The sequence below is a fragment of the Sturnus vulgaris genome, chromosome 16, assembly GCF_052056855.1.
Source record: "Sturnus vulgaris isolate bStuVul1 chromosome 16, bStuVul1.hap1, whole genome shotgun sequence".
Taxonomy (NCBI): domain Eukaryota; kingdom Metazoa; phylum Chordata; class Aves; order Passeriformes; family Sturnidae; genus Sturnus; species Sturnus vulgaris.
Window position 1 is genome coordinate 4,564,583 of NC_142258.1, and position 13,475 is coordinate 4,578,057.

The 13,475-nt window shown below is 47.1% G+C and overlaps 3 protein-coding genes across 8 annotated transcripts in view; 2 read left to right on the plus strand and 1 right to left on the minus strand.

Moving 5' to 3' along the window:
* Nucleotides 1-373: 373 nt before the first annotated feature.
* NUDT1 (nudix hydrolase 1) lies at nt 374-4,833 on the minus strand. Its single transcript, XM_014870306.2, has 4 exons — nt 4,747-4,833; nt 4,027-4,183; nt 1,092-1,237; nt 374-878 (listed from the first exon to the last, which is right to left on the minus strand). The coding sequence occupies exons 2-4, from the start codon at nt 4,176-4,178 to the stop codon at nt 706-708; spliced, it is 471 nt and encodes a 156-aa protein (XP_014725792.1). The 5' UTR covers nt 4,179-4,183; nt 4,747-4,833; the 3' UTR covers nt 374-705.
* MRM2 (mitochondrial rRNA methyltransferase 2) lies at nt 2,801-7,304 on the plus strand. Of its 3 annotated transcripts, none has more exons than XM_088174315.1 (3): nt 2,801-3,022; nt 5,690-5,961; nt 6,652-7,304. In XM_088174315.1, exons 1-3 carry the CDS (start codon nt 2,889-2,891, stop codon nt 7,074-7,076), a joined length of 831 nt encoding a protein of 276 aa, XP_088030441.1. In that variant the 5' UTR covers nt 2,801-2,888; the 3' UTR covers nt 7,077-7,304. The 3 variants fall into 3 exon arrangements, with proteins under 3 accessions (XP_088030441.1, XP_014725763.2, XP_088030442.1); XM_014870277.2 differs by lacking the exon at nt 2,801-3,022 and adding an exon at nt 4,867-5,017; XM_088174316.1 differs by lacking the exon at nt 2,801-3,022 and adding an exon at nt 4,903-5,141.
* Nucleotides 7,305-8,104: 800 nt separating this feature from the next.
* MAD1L1 (mitotic arrest deficient 1 like 1) overlaps nt 8,105-13,475 on the plus strand; it is a 346,624-nt gene continuing 341,253 nt past the window's right edge. For 3 of the 4 annotated variants that reach the window (XM_014870221.2, XM_088174320.1, XM_088174318.1), the window contains exons 1-4: nt 8,105-8,167; nt 9,258-9,405; nt 10,651-10,791; nt 12,500-12,679. In XM_014870221.2, the coding sequence (XP_014725707.2) occupies nt 9,262-9,405; nt 10,651-10,791; nt 12,500-12,679 (465 nt within the window). In that variant the 5' untranslated portion in view covers nt 8,105-8,167; nt 9,258-9,261. The remainder of the gene's footprint in view (nt 8,168-9,257; nt 9,406-10,650; nt 10,792-12,499; nt 12,680-13,475) is intronic. The other variant, XM_088174317.1, reaches the window with a different exon arrangement.

Here is a 13,475-nt window from a genome sequence, read left to right on the forward strand (position 1 = left end):
CCAACAAAAAAAGCCCCCACCACCTTGTGTCAGAAGTTACATATGTTATGTGGTATTTCTGGCATGGTTGGATTAAACTTCTGCTGCCCACTGTGCTGGGTTGGGCTGCCATTCAGTGCTGAGCAGTCACCTGCTCCTGGCCTGGGACAAAGCCTGCAGCCCTAGGGGATGGCACCTTCCAACACGAACTTGCTGGAACTTGAATTTGTTCAGCATATTTTTACCTGAAATGCTCAAATACTTTGGCTTCACACTAGGAGTTGCAACAGTGAAAGCTGGGCTGAGAGCCTTCAGCTGGAGAATCCTGAAGGAATCTCTGGTTTGAACTTTTCAAAAGGCTTTCACAGCACCACTACAACAGAACAACACACGCTTTTACTAAAAAAAAGTATTTTTAATAATAATAAAAAAACCGCACCCATGAGGGAAAAGCTTAAGCCACTAAAAAGGGTTAACACTTAAGTTTTTAATAGTTGTGATCACATAACCACTAACGCCTACCACAGCCAGGAACTTCACAGCACAGAAAATCTTGTTACTTTTATTTCTGCTCTAAGAAACCCCCTTACTTTCCTTACTTTGCAGTGACATGGAAAATAAGTCTTGTTTTCTGGAAAGCTGAGCAAGGAGACCCCTCATAAGTCATACTCAGGATGCCATAGCCCAATGTGGGCAGTAGCACGTGGGCTGAAGGCTTCTGCTTTCTTAAACTTCCTCCACTTCTTTCAGGCTGTGCTCCAAGATGGTGTCTTGTCCCTGGAACTTAAAATAGCCTCGAAACAACTTTCTCTGAAGCACCAGGGGAAACCAATAGCTGTCATCTGGCCACATGTGATGGAAGGGCACCTCGTCCAGCTGGAACCACTGGGGCCGCATTTCTGGTGGCAGGAAACAAAAGAACTTTGCATGGGACTTTCTCGTGGATTTTTGCTGCCTACACTGTGAATATTGGTCAACAAGCAGCTTCCCTCTACAGCCCAGCTGCCTTCCTTCTGGGAGGCATTTTAGCACGAATAGTTCTCCATTTCCAAAGGGCAGTACTGTCTCAGAAAAGCATACACATCCTTCCTTTCCCCACACCAGCTACCTACCCTCACTTTCTGTTGGCTCTCCGTGAAAGTCATCTGCCCGGAAAATGTGAACGTCCATGAGTTCAGAGTTGCCTACAAATTCAAATGTGATCTGACCCATCTTCTGCAAGGTGTCCACAGTCAGTCCACTCTCCTCCAGGAGCTCCCTGCACAAGAAAAAGACTTCTTACAGGAGAGTGAGCATTGGGAGGACAAAAATGCAGTCATTAGCCTTATTCACACATTCAAAACCCTTCTAGTGAACCAAAGGTGAAAGCTCTTATAGTACAATAGAGCAGGGTTCTAACCTGCACCAAGCCACGAGGCTACAACACCACAGTGGAGCCAAGTCAGGTGGGATCGTGTGTTATTTCAGGCTCCTGAGCCTGGCAGGAAAACAGTCTATATTGGAAGGGGAAGATTCAGGAAAATTCATCATTTAGCACAATTTAGTCCTTTCAACATGCAGATAGTCTCTGAGGTAAGAGAGCAGTGGGTATGTGAATTCATGCCACTGTAGCTGGGTGTGGCTTCAGAAGATACACTTCATTTAGACAGGAAAAAGACTTTGCCAACTGCAAGCTAAATCTTTTAGAATTATGGAGAAGCAGGTCATGAACACCAGAAAGAGCACCTATACCTGCTACACAATCAGCTACTTCTGAGGCAAACTGAAGTTTACTTAAATTACACACTCCATAACACCAGCACACAGAAGGTTGAGAATCCCGATTGCCATTCAAATGCAGTGTAAAAAACACAAAGCAATTGTGCAAACTTTGCCTTTCTGCTCCTTGGAAGTCCATTGAGCATAACGAGAGGCCACAAGGCAAGACTTTTAAGAGCACTTGGAGAGCTGTGCCAGCTCTTTTCCACGCACCACCATGCACAGCTACTTGAAGCACATTCAATTATTTTCTCTCTTTATGTTCAGGGTTTTTTCTTCCTCCAACAGAAGCAGCACAGCTTGCTTGAAGTTAGTAATGGTTTTCTAATGTACAAAAACAAGGAATACTCTGAAACTGTGTACCTTTAGTTATAGTTAATAATTAATGTAGTTGCCTATTTGGCAGTAACAACAATTTTAAAATGTAATCGAAATGATTTTAAGGCTCCAGCTTTCTTTGGCATTGATTTCATGGATCCCATCGTTCAAAATTATACTTCAGCTTAATATCTTGGCTAATTTTAGTTTATCTTCTGAGAAGCTATCTATGTCTAAAATAGAGGCAGTTTTCCAGAAATGACTCTAAAAGCCTCCTTTTACAGGCACTGATAATTGAACAACAAAGCACAACATTGCTAAGTTCTCCAGGCAATTTATCCATCAGCTGCTTGGCTGTCTCTGTAGCAAGTGGAAACATTACAGGTGGCAAACTAGAAATAACTCACTAAATAATTCACTAAATGCTCCCCTTACAAGATGTGCCACTGAGGAGCTGCCCAGGTGCTCGTGGGAATGTGCTGTACCCAGCAGAAGATGGAAATCTTACTGGTACTGGAATTTTTGTTCATCTTTTGGCTTCATATTTAACTACCTGTGCTGAGAGGACACTTCACACCTTCTGCCTCTGCCAACCCAGCTGAGACAGAGACATGTGGAACCACAACCTCAGACCTCAAGTCCCAGTGCAGAGTGGAAGTGGTGCAAGGAAAGTTTGATTTGGACTGTGTGATGCTTCCTGCAGCAGAGCTGTGCCCCAAGGCAGCACTGCACCAGCCAGCAAGGTGGCCAGCATGTCCAGCTGCTCCTGGCTCTAGGGACAGCTTCCTGCCCAGCTGACCTCAGCAGGAACTGCTCGTGTCACTCTGGAGTAAATGCAGGTGAAGGGATTGGGCAGTACCCAGCAGGTGCTGGCTGTGCTGTGGCACATTGCCTTTGGATTGAGGAAAATTTTAGCACTTGGCATCTTGTGTGAACAGATCTGGTGTCCAACTTGGGGCCAGCACAGGTAAACACACCAAGGAAATCAAATGCTGCATTAAACCACTTGGTTTACCCCACAGCCAGTGGCAGGTAAGGCTAGCAAATGTTACGTCCCTCAAAAACTTATGTCCCTCCCTCCACTCAGAGATGATAAATTACACAAAAAGCCATGATGAAGGGTCAGGTACATGAAGGCCATGTGCTGCTGGGAGCACACCTGCACAGAGAGCCTTCTGTCCTGGGGCCCAGCTCACCACAGAGCCTGGCAGTTGTGCTGGCACAGCTGAGGAGGCTGTTGGGAACCAACTGAGCACACCATGACTGAACTTCCTGCAGGTGCAAGGGCAGCTTTGGGCATGTATCAGAAACTGAGGAGATGGCAAAGCATGGCTTTTTTATCAGCAACATTCATGTAAAGAACAAGGTACCTCATTTTTAAAGTTTAGCAATTCAGCTGTGATCTGCTACTTCATTTTAATGACCAGAAAGATGAAAGAACTACAAGAAATCAGTACTAAAGGGTTCAAAAATCACACTGTGCCTTTTTACTGATGAAATTAAATTCTGCAACTCAGCATTAGCACTTAAAAATGTCACCATACAATCAAATAACAAGCACTTTGGCTAATTATTTAAATTAAATTAGCTGTAATTCTGCTATGTAGCCAAAATTAAACCCTGCACCTCTCCAAAGAGTGCAAGAACCTCCACCCACCACTTAGATTCATTCTCAGTTTAGATCAGAGAGATGGGAGGGAGGACACAGCAAGTTCCAGTCAGGAATGGATGACAGTTTAAGATTTGCAGATGACAAGAGGGGGAGCAATCCTGTTTCTCTGCACATGTGGATGTTCCCTCATCACCTGTGGAACAGGTGTTCAGAGGTGGGTCACGACTGCACTGGTGGGTAAGACGAGGGTGTCACTGACCAGATGAGCCGTGGTACCTCCACCTGCAGCCACTGCCGATGGTCCAACACCTCCACCTGTGTCCCCATAGGTGTCCCCGTGGCGCCGGCCCAGCCCTCACCTGCGGGCAGCCTCCTCGATGCTCTCCCCGGGCTGCACTTTGCCCCCGAAGCCATTCCACAGCCCCGCGCCGAACCCGCGCTTCTTCATGCCCAGGAGGACGCGGGACGGCTGCACCACCAGGACGAGGGTGAAGAGTCTGGACGTGTTCATGGCTCCTGGGAGAGGGACGAGGCGGGCGCGCTGTGTCAATGTTCCCGGCACCCTTCGGAGGGGACCCGGGGGTGCACAGAGCCCCTCAGCCCCAAACACCCAGCACCGCTCCCTAAACCCTGGTCCCCAATATCTGCTTCTCTAACGCTCCCACTGACCTTTGCTCTCGTGTCACCTCAGCACCACCTGCCCAAAGTTTGTCCACCCTTCCCAAATCCTTGTTTTCCTCAAAACCCCTTCCCCGAATCCTGACCACCCTCTCCCAGAATCCCTGACTCCCAGCACCGTTCCCCAAATCTTTGATCCCCTCCTCAAATCCTTGTCCCCCCAGATTCTCCGACCACCCTCAACACCCCTTCCCCGACTCCTTAAGCCCCTAGAAACCCCTCCCCAAATCTCCGATCCGCTCTCCCTAAATCCTTGCTCCTCCTAAACTCCCGCCCTGAATCTCTCATCACCCTCAACATCCTCTCCCCGAATCCTTGACCCGTAGCGCCCCTTCCCCAAGTCGCTGATCCCCCATCCCAGTCCCTGACCCCCCTGCACTCCCACTCCTGTCCCCGCACACCTCAGCCCCACACTCGCAGCTCTCCCGCCCGCCTCGGTGACCCCTCACTCTGCGGCCCGTCCCCGCTCTTCCCGCGCCGCCGCCGCCCCGCCCGCGGCCGCCGTGAGGGGAGGCGGGACGGGGCGGGCTGAGGCGGCCATGGCGGGCTGAGGGTGGCCTGGCGGGCTGAGGCGGCCATGGCGGGCTGAGGCCGTCCTGGCGGGCTGGGGCAGCCGGGCCGGGCTGAGGCGGCCATGGCGGGCCGTACGGGAGCTGCCATTGCCGGTGGGAGGTGCGTGGCGGGGCCGCTGAGGCGATCCCGGCGCCCACGCGGGGGACGGTGTGGTGTTGTTAGTGCCGGCGCCTGGAGCTTCCCTCGGGAATGGGTTAATAATAATGTGCGTCTGGGGTTTTAGGTTAGTGCCGTGCGGCGGTTCCGTCCGTGGCTCTTGGTTGCTCTGCCAGGAGCTTGCAGGAGCTCGGGTGTCCCTCCGTTCCTCCGAGGGGCTCACGGAGGCCGCCAGCCCCGCTGAGGCAGCACAGACCGTTCTGGGATCACTCTGCCATGTCGTGTCCTTAAAACACCAGAGCAGAAGCTGGAGTGGGATCTTTTTTCCCCCCTTAGCTCAGGATAGCACGTGAGGCCTCGTCCAAAATCTGGCCCTGCTCTTGTGATAAGTAAAGGTGCCAAAAATCTCAAATTTGGGGCTTCTTTTAGAATCACAGAGTGGTTCGGGTGGGAAGGGACCTCTGGAGACCATCTAGCCCAATGACCATGCCAAGGCAGGGTTACCTGGAGCAGGTGACATAGGGACATGTCCAGCTGTATTTCAAATGTCTCCTGACCGGGAGACTCCACACCCTCCCTGGGCTGCCTGTAGTGGCTGAAATTAACTATTATAGAGACTTTTGAAATACAGAGTGGTTATGTACTAACTGGTTGACTTTCCTCTCTTCCTGGCAGTTGTTGGCTTTGGATGAGTAGATGCCTGCACACCACGGTGAAATTTCTGAGGAAAACTGGAACTGAGCAGAGGTGGTTGGAGCGGCACTTGAAGGATCCCTTTGTCAAGGCATCCAAGCAGCAGCATTACCGTTGCAGAAGTGCCTTCAAGTTGCTGGAAATTGATGACAAGTTCCGTGTTCTTCATCCAGGACTTTCTGTTCTTGACTGTGGAGCAGCACCTGGTGCTTGGAGCCAGGTTGCTGTAGAGAGGGTCAATGCATTAGGTACTGGTAAGTGCCATTTTTTGACAGGCAAGATGGGGATGATACTCCTTTTGAAATGTGTGAGAGATCTGTGAAATACTATGGAATCTAAATTGAAATAGTATGAAATCAAGGAAATACTATGATGGTAACAGTATGGGGAGGAGACATTGATACTGGCAAGTGCCAGAGTCACTGATGAGAACTTGAAGAGGTGAGCCTAGTAAATCTTTATATGGAGAAATTGTTTTTATGAAATAAAACATACCATGTGGTGCTAGTGATTTGATTAGCTGTTGTGGGGAAGATGCCTTCATCCAGTTCTGAAGTTGGTGTGACCTCCAGCAATTACCCTGGCTTATTTGAAGTATTATTTCCCTTCTCAAAAAGTGGAAGCAACTGCTGTGCATGGTTTATGTGGGTGAAACCACTGATATTTACAAAATGAGGTGTTAACATGTGCACCACTGTCCAGGATTTCTGGACTGTCAGCCTTGCAAGAGCAGCAGAAAACCTGGAAAAATTCTCCTTGTTTATCCAAAGTAGCTGAGTTTTTATGTCTTGAGCAGATAAGCTTATGGCATACCCTCCAGCAAACTGCTAGGAGACGAGAAGGCAGCTGTGGTGGGTGTTTTGTCTGTTGACTGGCACAGAGCTCGTGCATGTGCAGGTTTTTGCAGCCACTCTGAGTGTTCCCTGTGTCACTGATCCTTACAGATCCTGCTGTCCCCACCGGCTTCGTGCTTGGCGTTGACCTGCTGCGGATTTCTCCTCTGGAAGGAGTGGTTTTCCTGTCGCAGGCTGACATTGCAGACCCCAGCACGCTGAGGGCCATCCAGAGCCAGCTGCCCTTAGGGAAGGCAGATGTCATCCTGAGTGACATGGCACCCAACGCCACAGGCATTAAAGAACTGGATCATCAGAAGCTGATCAGGCTGTGTTTAGGCCTCCTGGATATATCCCAAAGCATTTTAAAGCCAAAAGGAACGATGCTCTGTAAATTCTGGGATGGATCTGAGGCCCGTGTTCTGCAAAGCAGACTGAAGGAGCAGTTCCAGGATGTGAGAACTATAAAGCCTCAGGCCAGCAGGAAGGACTCTGCAGAATCTTATTACCTGGCAAGGCTGTACAGAGGGAAATGAAAGTCAAGAACTGCCGATTCTCTGACATTGTTTGGAAATGTCAATTTGGTGGATGTTTAAAGGAAAATCCCACCATTAAGACCCTGGGAAAATTTGCTACTCTTCTTTAAGTCCATCAGGCTTTTCAAATACTTGTGGACAAAATGGTTGGGAATGGAGAGGAATAATCTGGAAGGCAACCTCTGGGGCTGGAGTAATGCAAATGAAAATAAAATGCTGATTATATGAGTTTTTAATGCGTACCTGAAAATCATTGCACTGTTAATGCTGTCATACAAGAGACTGACCATTAAGGTGATTGTTAGAACGTGAGGGAACAGCAAAGGGGAGTTTGAGCCAATTCAGTGCCTTTTAGAAGCTGGTGTGATTTATTAGCACAGGTAAAAATTGAAAAATGTTTCTGTGCACGCCAAGATTTGCATTCTCATGCGGGATGTGTAACACAGCCATGTGAGAGGCACGGCTGACTTGGGAATGTTCAGCCCCATGGCTCTGCTGCCTCTCCTACAGACACAGGTTAAATTTAGGAATTGCTGCTTCCTGGCACTCATAAATCCCGTCAATGGCAGTAGGACAGGGTCATGGCTAAGCAGATCGTCTCCCCAGTGCTTTTTAGGTGTGACCAATGGTGTTTCTCAGGCAAAAAGACAAGATGTTCCTAAGATCCCAGTAGGGAGAATGACTAGATTGCCGGAAATCTGTTTGCACAAATAAATTTAGCTGCTGCCTTATCTGAAAGTGACGAACTTTATATTAAATAGTGCTTTTATCAGGCTGACTGTGGCATGAGTTATATGAGAGGCTATTTAAGACTCCCAGGCCTTTTTCATCATCAACAGCTCCCTTGGGGCTGCTGACTAGATCCCTGCCGGAGCAGGCGGGCGCGGGGCGGTTTTTGGGGGGCAGACCGAGCTCCGAGCCTCACCCCACCTTGTCGGGGCATTACGGTAGCGCGCGGAGAGCTGCGCGCATAATGCCGCCGTTACGGCTGCCGGCGCCGCCGTTCTCGCGAGAGGCGGGCGCGGAGTTCCCGCGAGATCCCGTGGCCGGGGCGAGGAGGGAGATCCAAGCGGGGCGCGCGGCGGTGAGCGGTGAGAGAGCGGCGGGGGAAGGGGCAGGGATGGCGGAAACGGGAGGGAAAGAGCGCTCTGGCCGCGCCCGTCCCACCCGGCTCTTCCCCCGGGGGAATCGTGCGGGAGAACCCCTCTGTGCCCGGAGCTGCCCCGTGCCCGCCGCGGCCGCCCTCGGTGTTCGCTGCCCGCCGTGGGTGCCTGCCTGTCCCGAAGGATTCTTGGCCACGGGGGTTTCTGAACCAGACCGGGTCACACACTTAAGTGTCGTCTTCATTGTTAGTAGGTTTGAGAACGGGCTTGCTGGAGCTACCTGCCGGCAGGTGTGTTTGGTACTCCAGGGCTCAGTTTGGGTTTTGGCAGATCTGTTGCTTCTGCGCCGCTCTTACGCCTCCTCTCCGTGATGCTGTAAATGCAAACAATGACTGCTGTGTAACCCCGAGAGTGCAGGAGCCCGGAGGCAGCGCCAAGGCTCTGTCTGTGCTACAAGCCGTGTGGATGTTGTGGCTGCTTTTCCTGGTCCTGGACCTTCTCCGGTGTTTCTGGGGGTTCATGGAGCATGCAGTCGCTGGAGGGACTCACCCAGGACTTTCTGAAATCTGCGAAACCTTGTAGGCTTTTCTGAGCTCCAGGCTTGATTTATCTTTGGCTTTTTAGTTAGTACCCTTCTGAATTGGAAGGAAGAGCTGCGTCTCATGCAGTTTCACTTACACAAGTAATCAGTGGACTTGGGAAAACTTCTTGTTGGAAATTAGAGTCCAAAGTGCTTCTGGGAAACCAGAAACAAGCTGTGTAGCAGGAAGGGTTTGCTGCTACTGTGGAGTTAGTTCTGCTCCCATCAGCTTCAAAAATTAGGGGAAAGAGCAATGAGTTTGGCTTGGTCAGAGAAGAAAAGGCTGTCTTGCATCCTTTTCTCATTTCAGTGAAAAGTACAACTTCAGCCTGGATGGGGTCATGTTTTCTGTGGATCCCAGCAGTGATTTGCAGATTGATTTTACCCTGTAAATTGGAAGACCTTGTGGTTAGTGCTTCCTTAGGGCAGTGTTGGATCCCTCTTTAGCTGAGCAGCTTGCTCTGAGTGTTTTGCTGATGAATTTCTGTCTATTTCCAGAGCCATGGAGGACTTGGAAAATAATACCACTGTCTTCTCCACCCTGAGATCCCTCAACAACTTCATTTCACAGCGTATGGAGTCTGGGCTGGCTACACCAGGATCATCTCAAAGCTCCTTACAGTTGCAGTACCAGCAGAGGATGCAGGTGAGGAGTCCTCATCTTGGTGATTCCTGCAGTATCACTTCAGTGTGATCATGTGCTCCTTTGGATTCCAGGAGTTGGGAATTTCATTCATATCTGACTGTTCTTTCTGAAATTGACATTCTGAAATTGACACAAACTCAATAAAGGAAGCATGCTGTCACCATTCCAGAATCTCTTCCAGAATATATTCAATTTTTTTACAGTGTCAGATTTATTTCTGTTTTTTAAGAGTTTAAGAAAGGTCCTTTGAATTTATTCTCTGCTAGTTATATCTGCATGCCAGCTCAGGAAATTAAATTGTGAGTTGTTTTTATATTGCTGAACAAAGGAGCTTTATATCTTAACATTTTTCTAGTAAGACACTTTGTTACCTTTTTTCAGGATTTAAAGGCTTCTTTGCCTGGACGCATCCAGGAGACTTGCATTGAGCTGTGGCTTTGATATGCAAACCAGTTGTGCTTTCTTATCCAGCTCTGTTTGTATCCACCTGGGTTATTTACTTTTTTTTTTCTGTTGGCTGCTTCAGGCTCATAAAGCATAAAGTAAATTGACATCTTGGATCCCAGGGACTGTTTATTAGGCTACAATGAAGTTTCTCTATTCTGTATCTTAATATAATTTCTATTTCAGCTTCTGAGCACAAAATAAGTTTGCTTTTTTTAGTTTAAATCTGCTTTACTTTTGGAATGTTGACAAAAATTTAAGCTTTTTCTGTCTGTGCTACATCTCTGGTGACAGCAGTAGTTGCAGGAAGCTCTCTCTGGTTAAAGTCTCCATTGACTGTGTTGGATGTACATCACCAGGATATGAGCAATTCTGTTAGTATTGTCTGTGCTCTCAGGTAATTTGAATGAAAAAATGAGGTGTAATGTTGTAGAGGATGTAGAAAAACGTGTCATTTTGCTCAGCAGTTATGTTTTATTGGTAGCATAATCTGTTCTTCTTAGGCTTATAATTAGCTTTTCAGATAGAGGAGTAGATTTTGTCAGACTATATCTAAAGAATGAGAATTCTGACTTAAGAACCAGGAATTAATTTCTTTCCAATTCACCTTGGTTTGATACAGGTTTCTGAGCATGGTGTTGAACTCTTAGTTTCCCCAACTGCAGCTGGTGTGAGAGGTACCACAAATGTGGTGGTAGTTTGTAAAATGGCAAGTTAATGTCAGCTGAGCAGTTCAGGAGAGGATGATACTGTTGTGCTGTTAATGGTGTGCAATTCCCTTTTCACACATGAACTGGCCAGCTGGAGGAACAAGCTGGGCAGATCCACTCCAAGTCCCAGCTGCTGCAGGTGGAACGGGAGAAGATGCAGATGGAGCTGAGCCACAAACGAGCTCGCATTGAGCTGGAGAAGGCAGCCAACACCAACGCCAGGAACTATGAGGTGAGTGGGGTGTCTGCACATGGCTTGGGCGCATTGGCCTAAGCCAGAACACATGGAGAGCATTTCATCAGTGGGTTGGGTTGGTTCAGAGGTGTGCTTTGGTTTGCAGTTCTGTTCAGAATATGTATGGTTACTCTTTCTTTAGAGTGAAACTCAGCTGAAAGGTGCACTCCAGGAGCAAGCCTGGTGTTCAGCTGCTAATGGACACTGTCTTCAGAGCAGGACTTCAGTGACTCTGGAATGCATTTACTCTGTTTGCATTTGCTGCAGGTGTGGGTGTCAAGTTGCCAGCACCAGCACGTCTACAGAACTGCTCTGCAGGTCCCCTCTCAGCACACTGCTAACTTGCTAATGTGCACAAGACTGTGAACTTGAAGCCTCGTTAGGTTCACAGGCTGATGATCTGATCACTGGATTCTGTTAGCTTAGCACTGAAGTTGTCATGGGTAGCAGTAACAAAAGGGATTTGTTATTTGTTTCTCCCAGAAGTATTTAATAATTTTTCTCCTAGAGGAGCTTTAACTTCTGCTGGCACAATTGCAAGCATTTGGTTTGTGTGACTGTAATTAATTGGAATGGCAGCAGTGCCAGCCATGCAGTGTCACGCAAGAGAGCCTGCACTGATAAAACAGTGAGCCTCACTCAGGGACTAATAGCTTTTATTGGGTTCTGCTCTTCTGCCCACATATGTTTGCTTAACGATGTTACTGAAATAAGCTGTGGATCAGTGGCTTTTGTGGCATAATAAAAGTCTTCTGTGTGGGTGATTATTGAAAAAGAAATCTGTAAAAAATAATAAGTATGTTTTGTTGTATTTTATGAGGGTGACAGATTTAGTGTATGGTTGTGAAATAGGGAGTCAATGACTAAATTCCTCCTTCCTCTGAAGTCAGGTGATGTGGGATTAAGCCAGGAAGAGTTCAAACTGGAATGTAGCTGAGTCAGTCACAGAAAACCTTGAAATACTGGTACAAAAAAACGGAGCAGCATTAATCCAGCACTGTGGTAATTACCCTGCTCAGATTCTGTGTTTTTCTGAGTCATGTGGATAAAGGTTTTAGGAAACTCACATTGCTTTGCATAATCCTTGCTTACTATGCAAATCCATGTCTCCAGTTGCTTTGATTAGAAAAGCAATTTACTATGCATTTTTTCGGTAAGTATTGATCAATTTGTGGTAGGAATAAGCTGAATGAAGTGGTATATGAAAGGTTGTCGGACTAAAGATATTTATTTTATTAGCTGATAATATTTTCTTTTAAATGGCCTCAATTCCAGAAGTTGCAGAGGGAAGTTTGTCTTACTAACCCAGCTGTTGGGGTCTGAGTTTCTGAAAGTCATTTGCTGTGCATGGGTCAGCTTTAAATTGGAGATGGAATGTTTTCATCTTTGATCTGCAGGAGAGTGTGCAGTGGAATCTGTCAAGCCACATCTGTATTCTCCCAGTCATGTCTTAGTGTAAGAGATTTGGAAGACATGGTCTCTTAATTTTCCAGCTCCATTTCCCTGGGTAATTCCTTGGGTAATTCCATTGAGTTGCTGCTGATAAGATTTTTGTCCTTGCTAGGTTAAAGCTGTGGTCTGAGTAACTTTGCTTCATGATGAAGCAATTTCCATTGGTGACCATGGTAATGAGGACAAAAGAAAAATGCCTTCACCTTTCTGCTGCCTTCTTCTTAAGTCTCTTTATGTTTTTTCCCTTGGCCAGCGAGAGGCCGACCGAAACCAGGAGCTGCTCACACGCATAAAGCAGTACCAGGAAAGAGAAATAGAGGCTGAAAATAAACTGAAAGAACAAATGGAGATGAACAAATCTTACAAGAAGAGCATGGAGGCAATGAGTAAGAAGATGCAAGAAAAGGAGAGCAAATTAGCTGAAGCTAATGAAGTAAGAGCAGAGTAATTTTTAATCCATCCATAGCTTCAGGTGACTTTGCAGTTCTTGTGACTTGAAAATGTTGTTTTTGATTAAAAAACCCTTAAACGAAATAACTGCAACATTGTGTTCATCACCTGGAATTAATAAACCTTGGTGGTGTCAAAGTTTAGAACCAAGCCCAGACACAAGTGAGCAGGTCAGAAGGAGATTTCTTAGACAAGCTGCTATAGAGAAGAAGTGTGAGGCAACATTCAGCATCTGGGTTCAGAAGTGTGGACAAAGGGACAGTGATGGAGCAGATAATATGGAAAAGTGTTCAGAGAAGTCAGAAAAACATTAGAGTGGATGAGAGCAACATTATGAACCAAGTGTGTCTTCCTGAAGTGTCTTAAATACCTGTGCATTCTACTGCAGAATGAATGCTTGGGTAAGAGTTTCAGTATATCTGGATGTCCAGACCATCTTCTCAACCTTCTCAGATATCATTATAGTTAAGTTCAGCTATTTAATTTGTAACTTTCCTGTTTAATTTGGTTTCCTGCACCAGCTGTTGGTCAGCAATCACTAAGTCCTTAAGCCCTGCTCCTGCTTAGGTGTCACTGGAAATGTAGCTGTGTGATAAAGCAGGTCAACAGATTTAATGTTCCAGTTATCAGTGATTAAATCCAGGAGGGCAGTGATGGTACATATGTTAAACTAAACCCACCTGAAAGATGGGTGCTGCAGTTCTGTGTCTGTTCTTTTATTTCTATCAGTATCAAGATGAGAGCCCTACCTGTCTCTGTGTCTAGAACACACACTACAT

What these genes read in the sequence shown, in the direction of transcription:
- MRM2 (XM_088174315.1), top strand. Translation starts at nt 2,889, where the DNA reads ATGCAGGTGAAGGGATTGGGCAGTACCCAGCAGGTGCTGGCTGTGCTG. An exon ending in CCAACTTGGGGCCAGCACAG is followed by an intron (nt 3,023 to 5,689) that starts GTAAACACACCA and finishes TCTTCCTGGCAG; the next exon opens with TTGTTGGCTTTGGATGAGTA. An exon ending in GGTCAATGCATTAGGTACTG is followed by an intron (nt 5,962 to 6,651) that starts GTAAGTGCCATT and finishes TGATCCTTACAG; the next exon opens with ATCCTGCTGTCCCCACCGGC.
- NUDT1 (XM_014870306.2), bottom strand. Translation starts at nt 4,178, where the DNA reads ATGAACACGTCCAGACTCTTCACCCTCGTCCTGGTGGTGCAGCCGTCC. An exon ending in ATCGAGGAGGCTGCCCGCAG is followed by an intron (nt 1,238 to 4,026) that starts GTGAGGGCTGGG and finishes TTTCTTGTGCAG; the next exon opens with GGAGCTCCTGGAGGAGAGTG. An exon ending in AGAGCCAACAGAAAGTGAGG is followed by an intron (nt 879 to 1,091) that starts GTAGGTAGCTGG and finishes TCCTGCCACCAG; the next exon opens with AAATGCGGCCCCAGTGGTTC.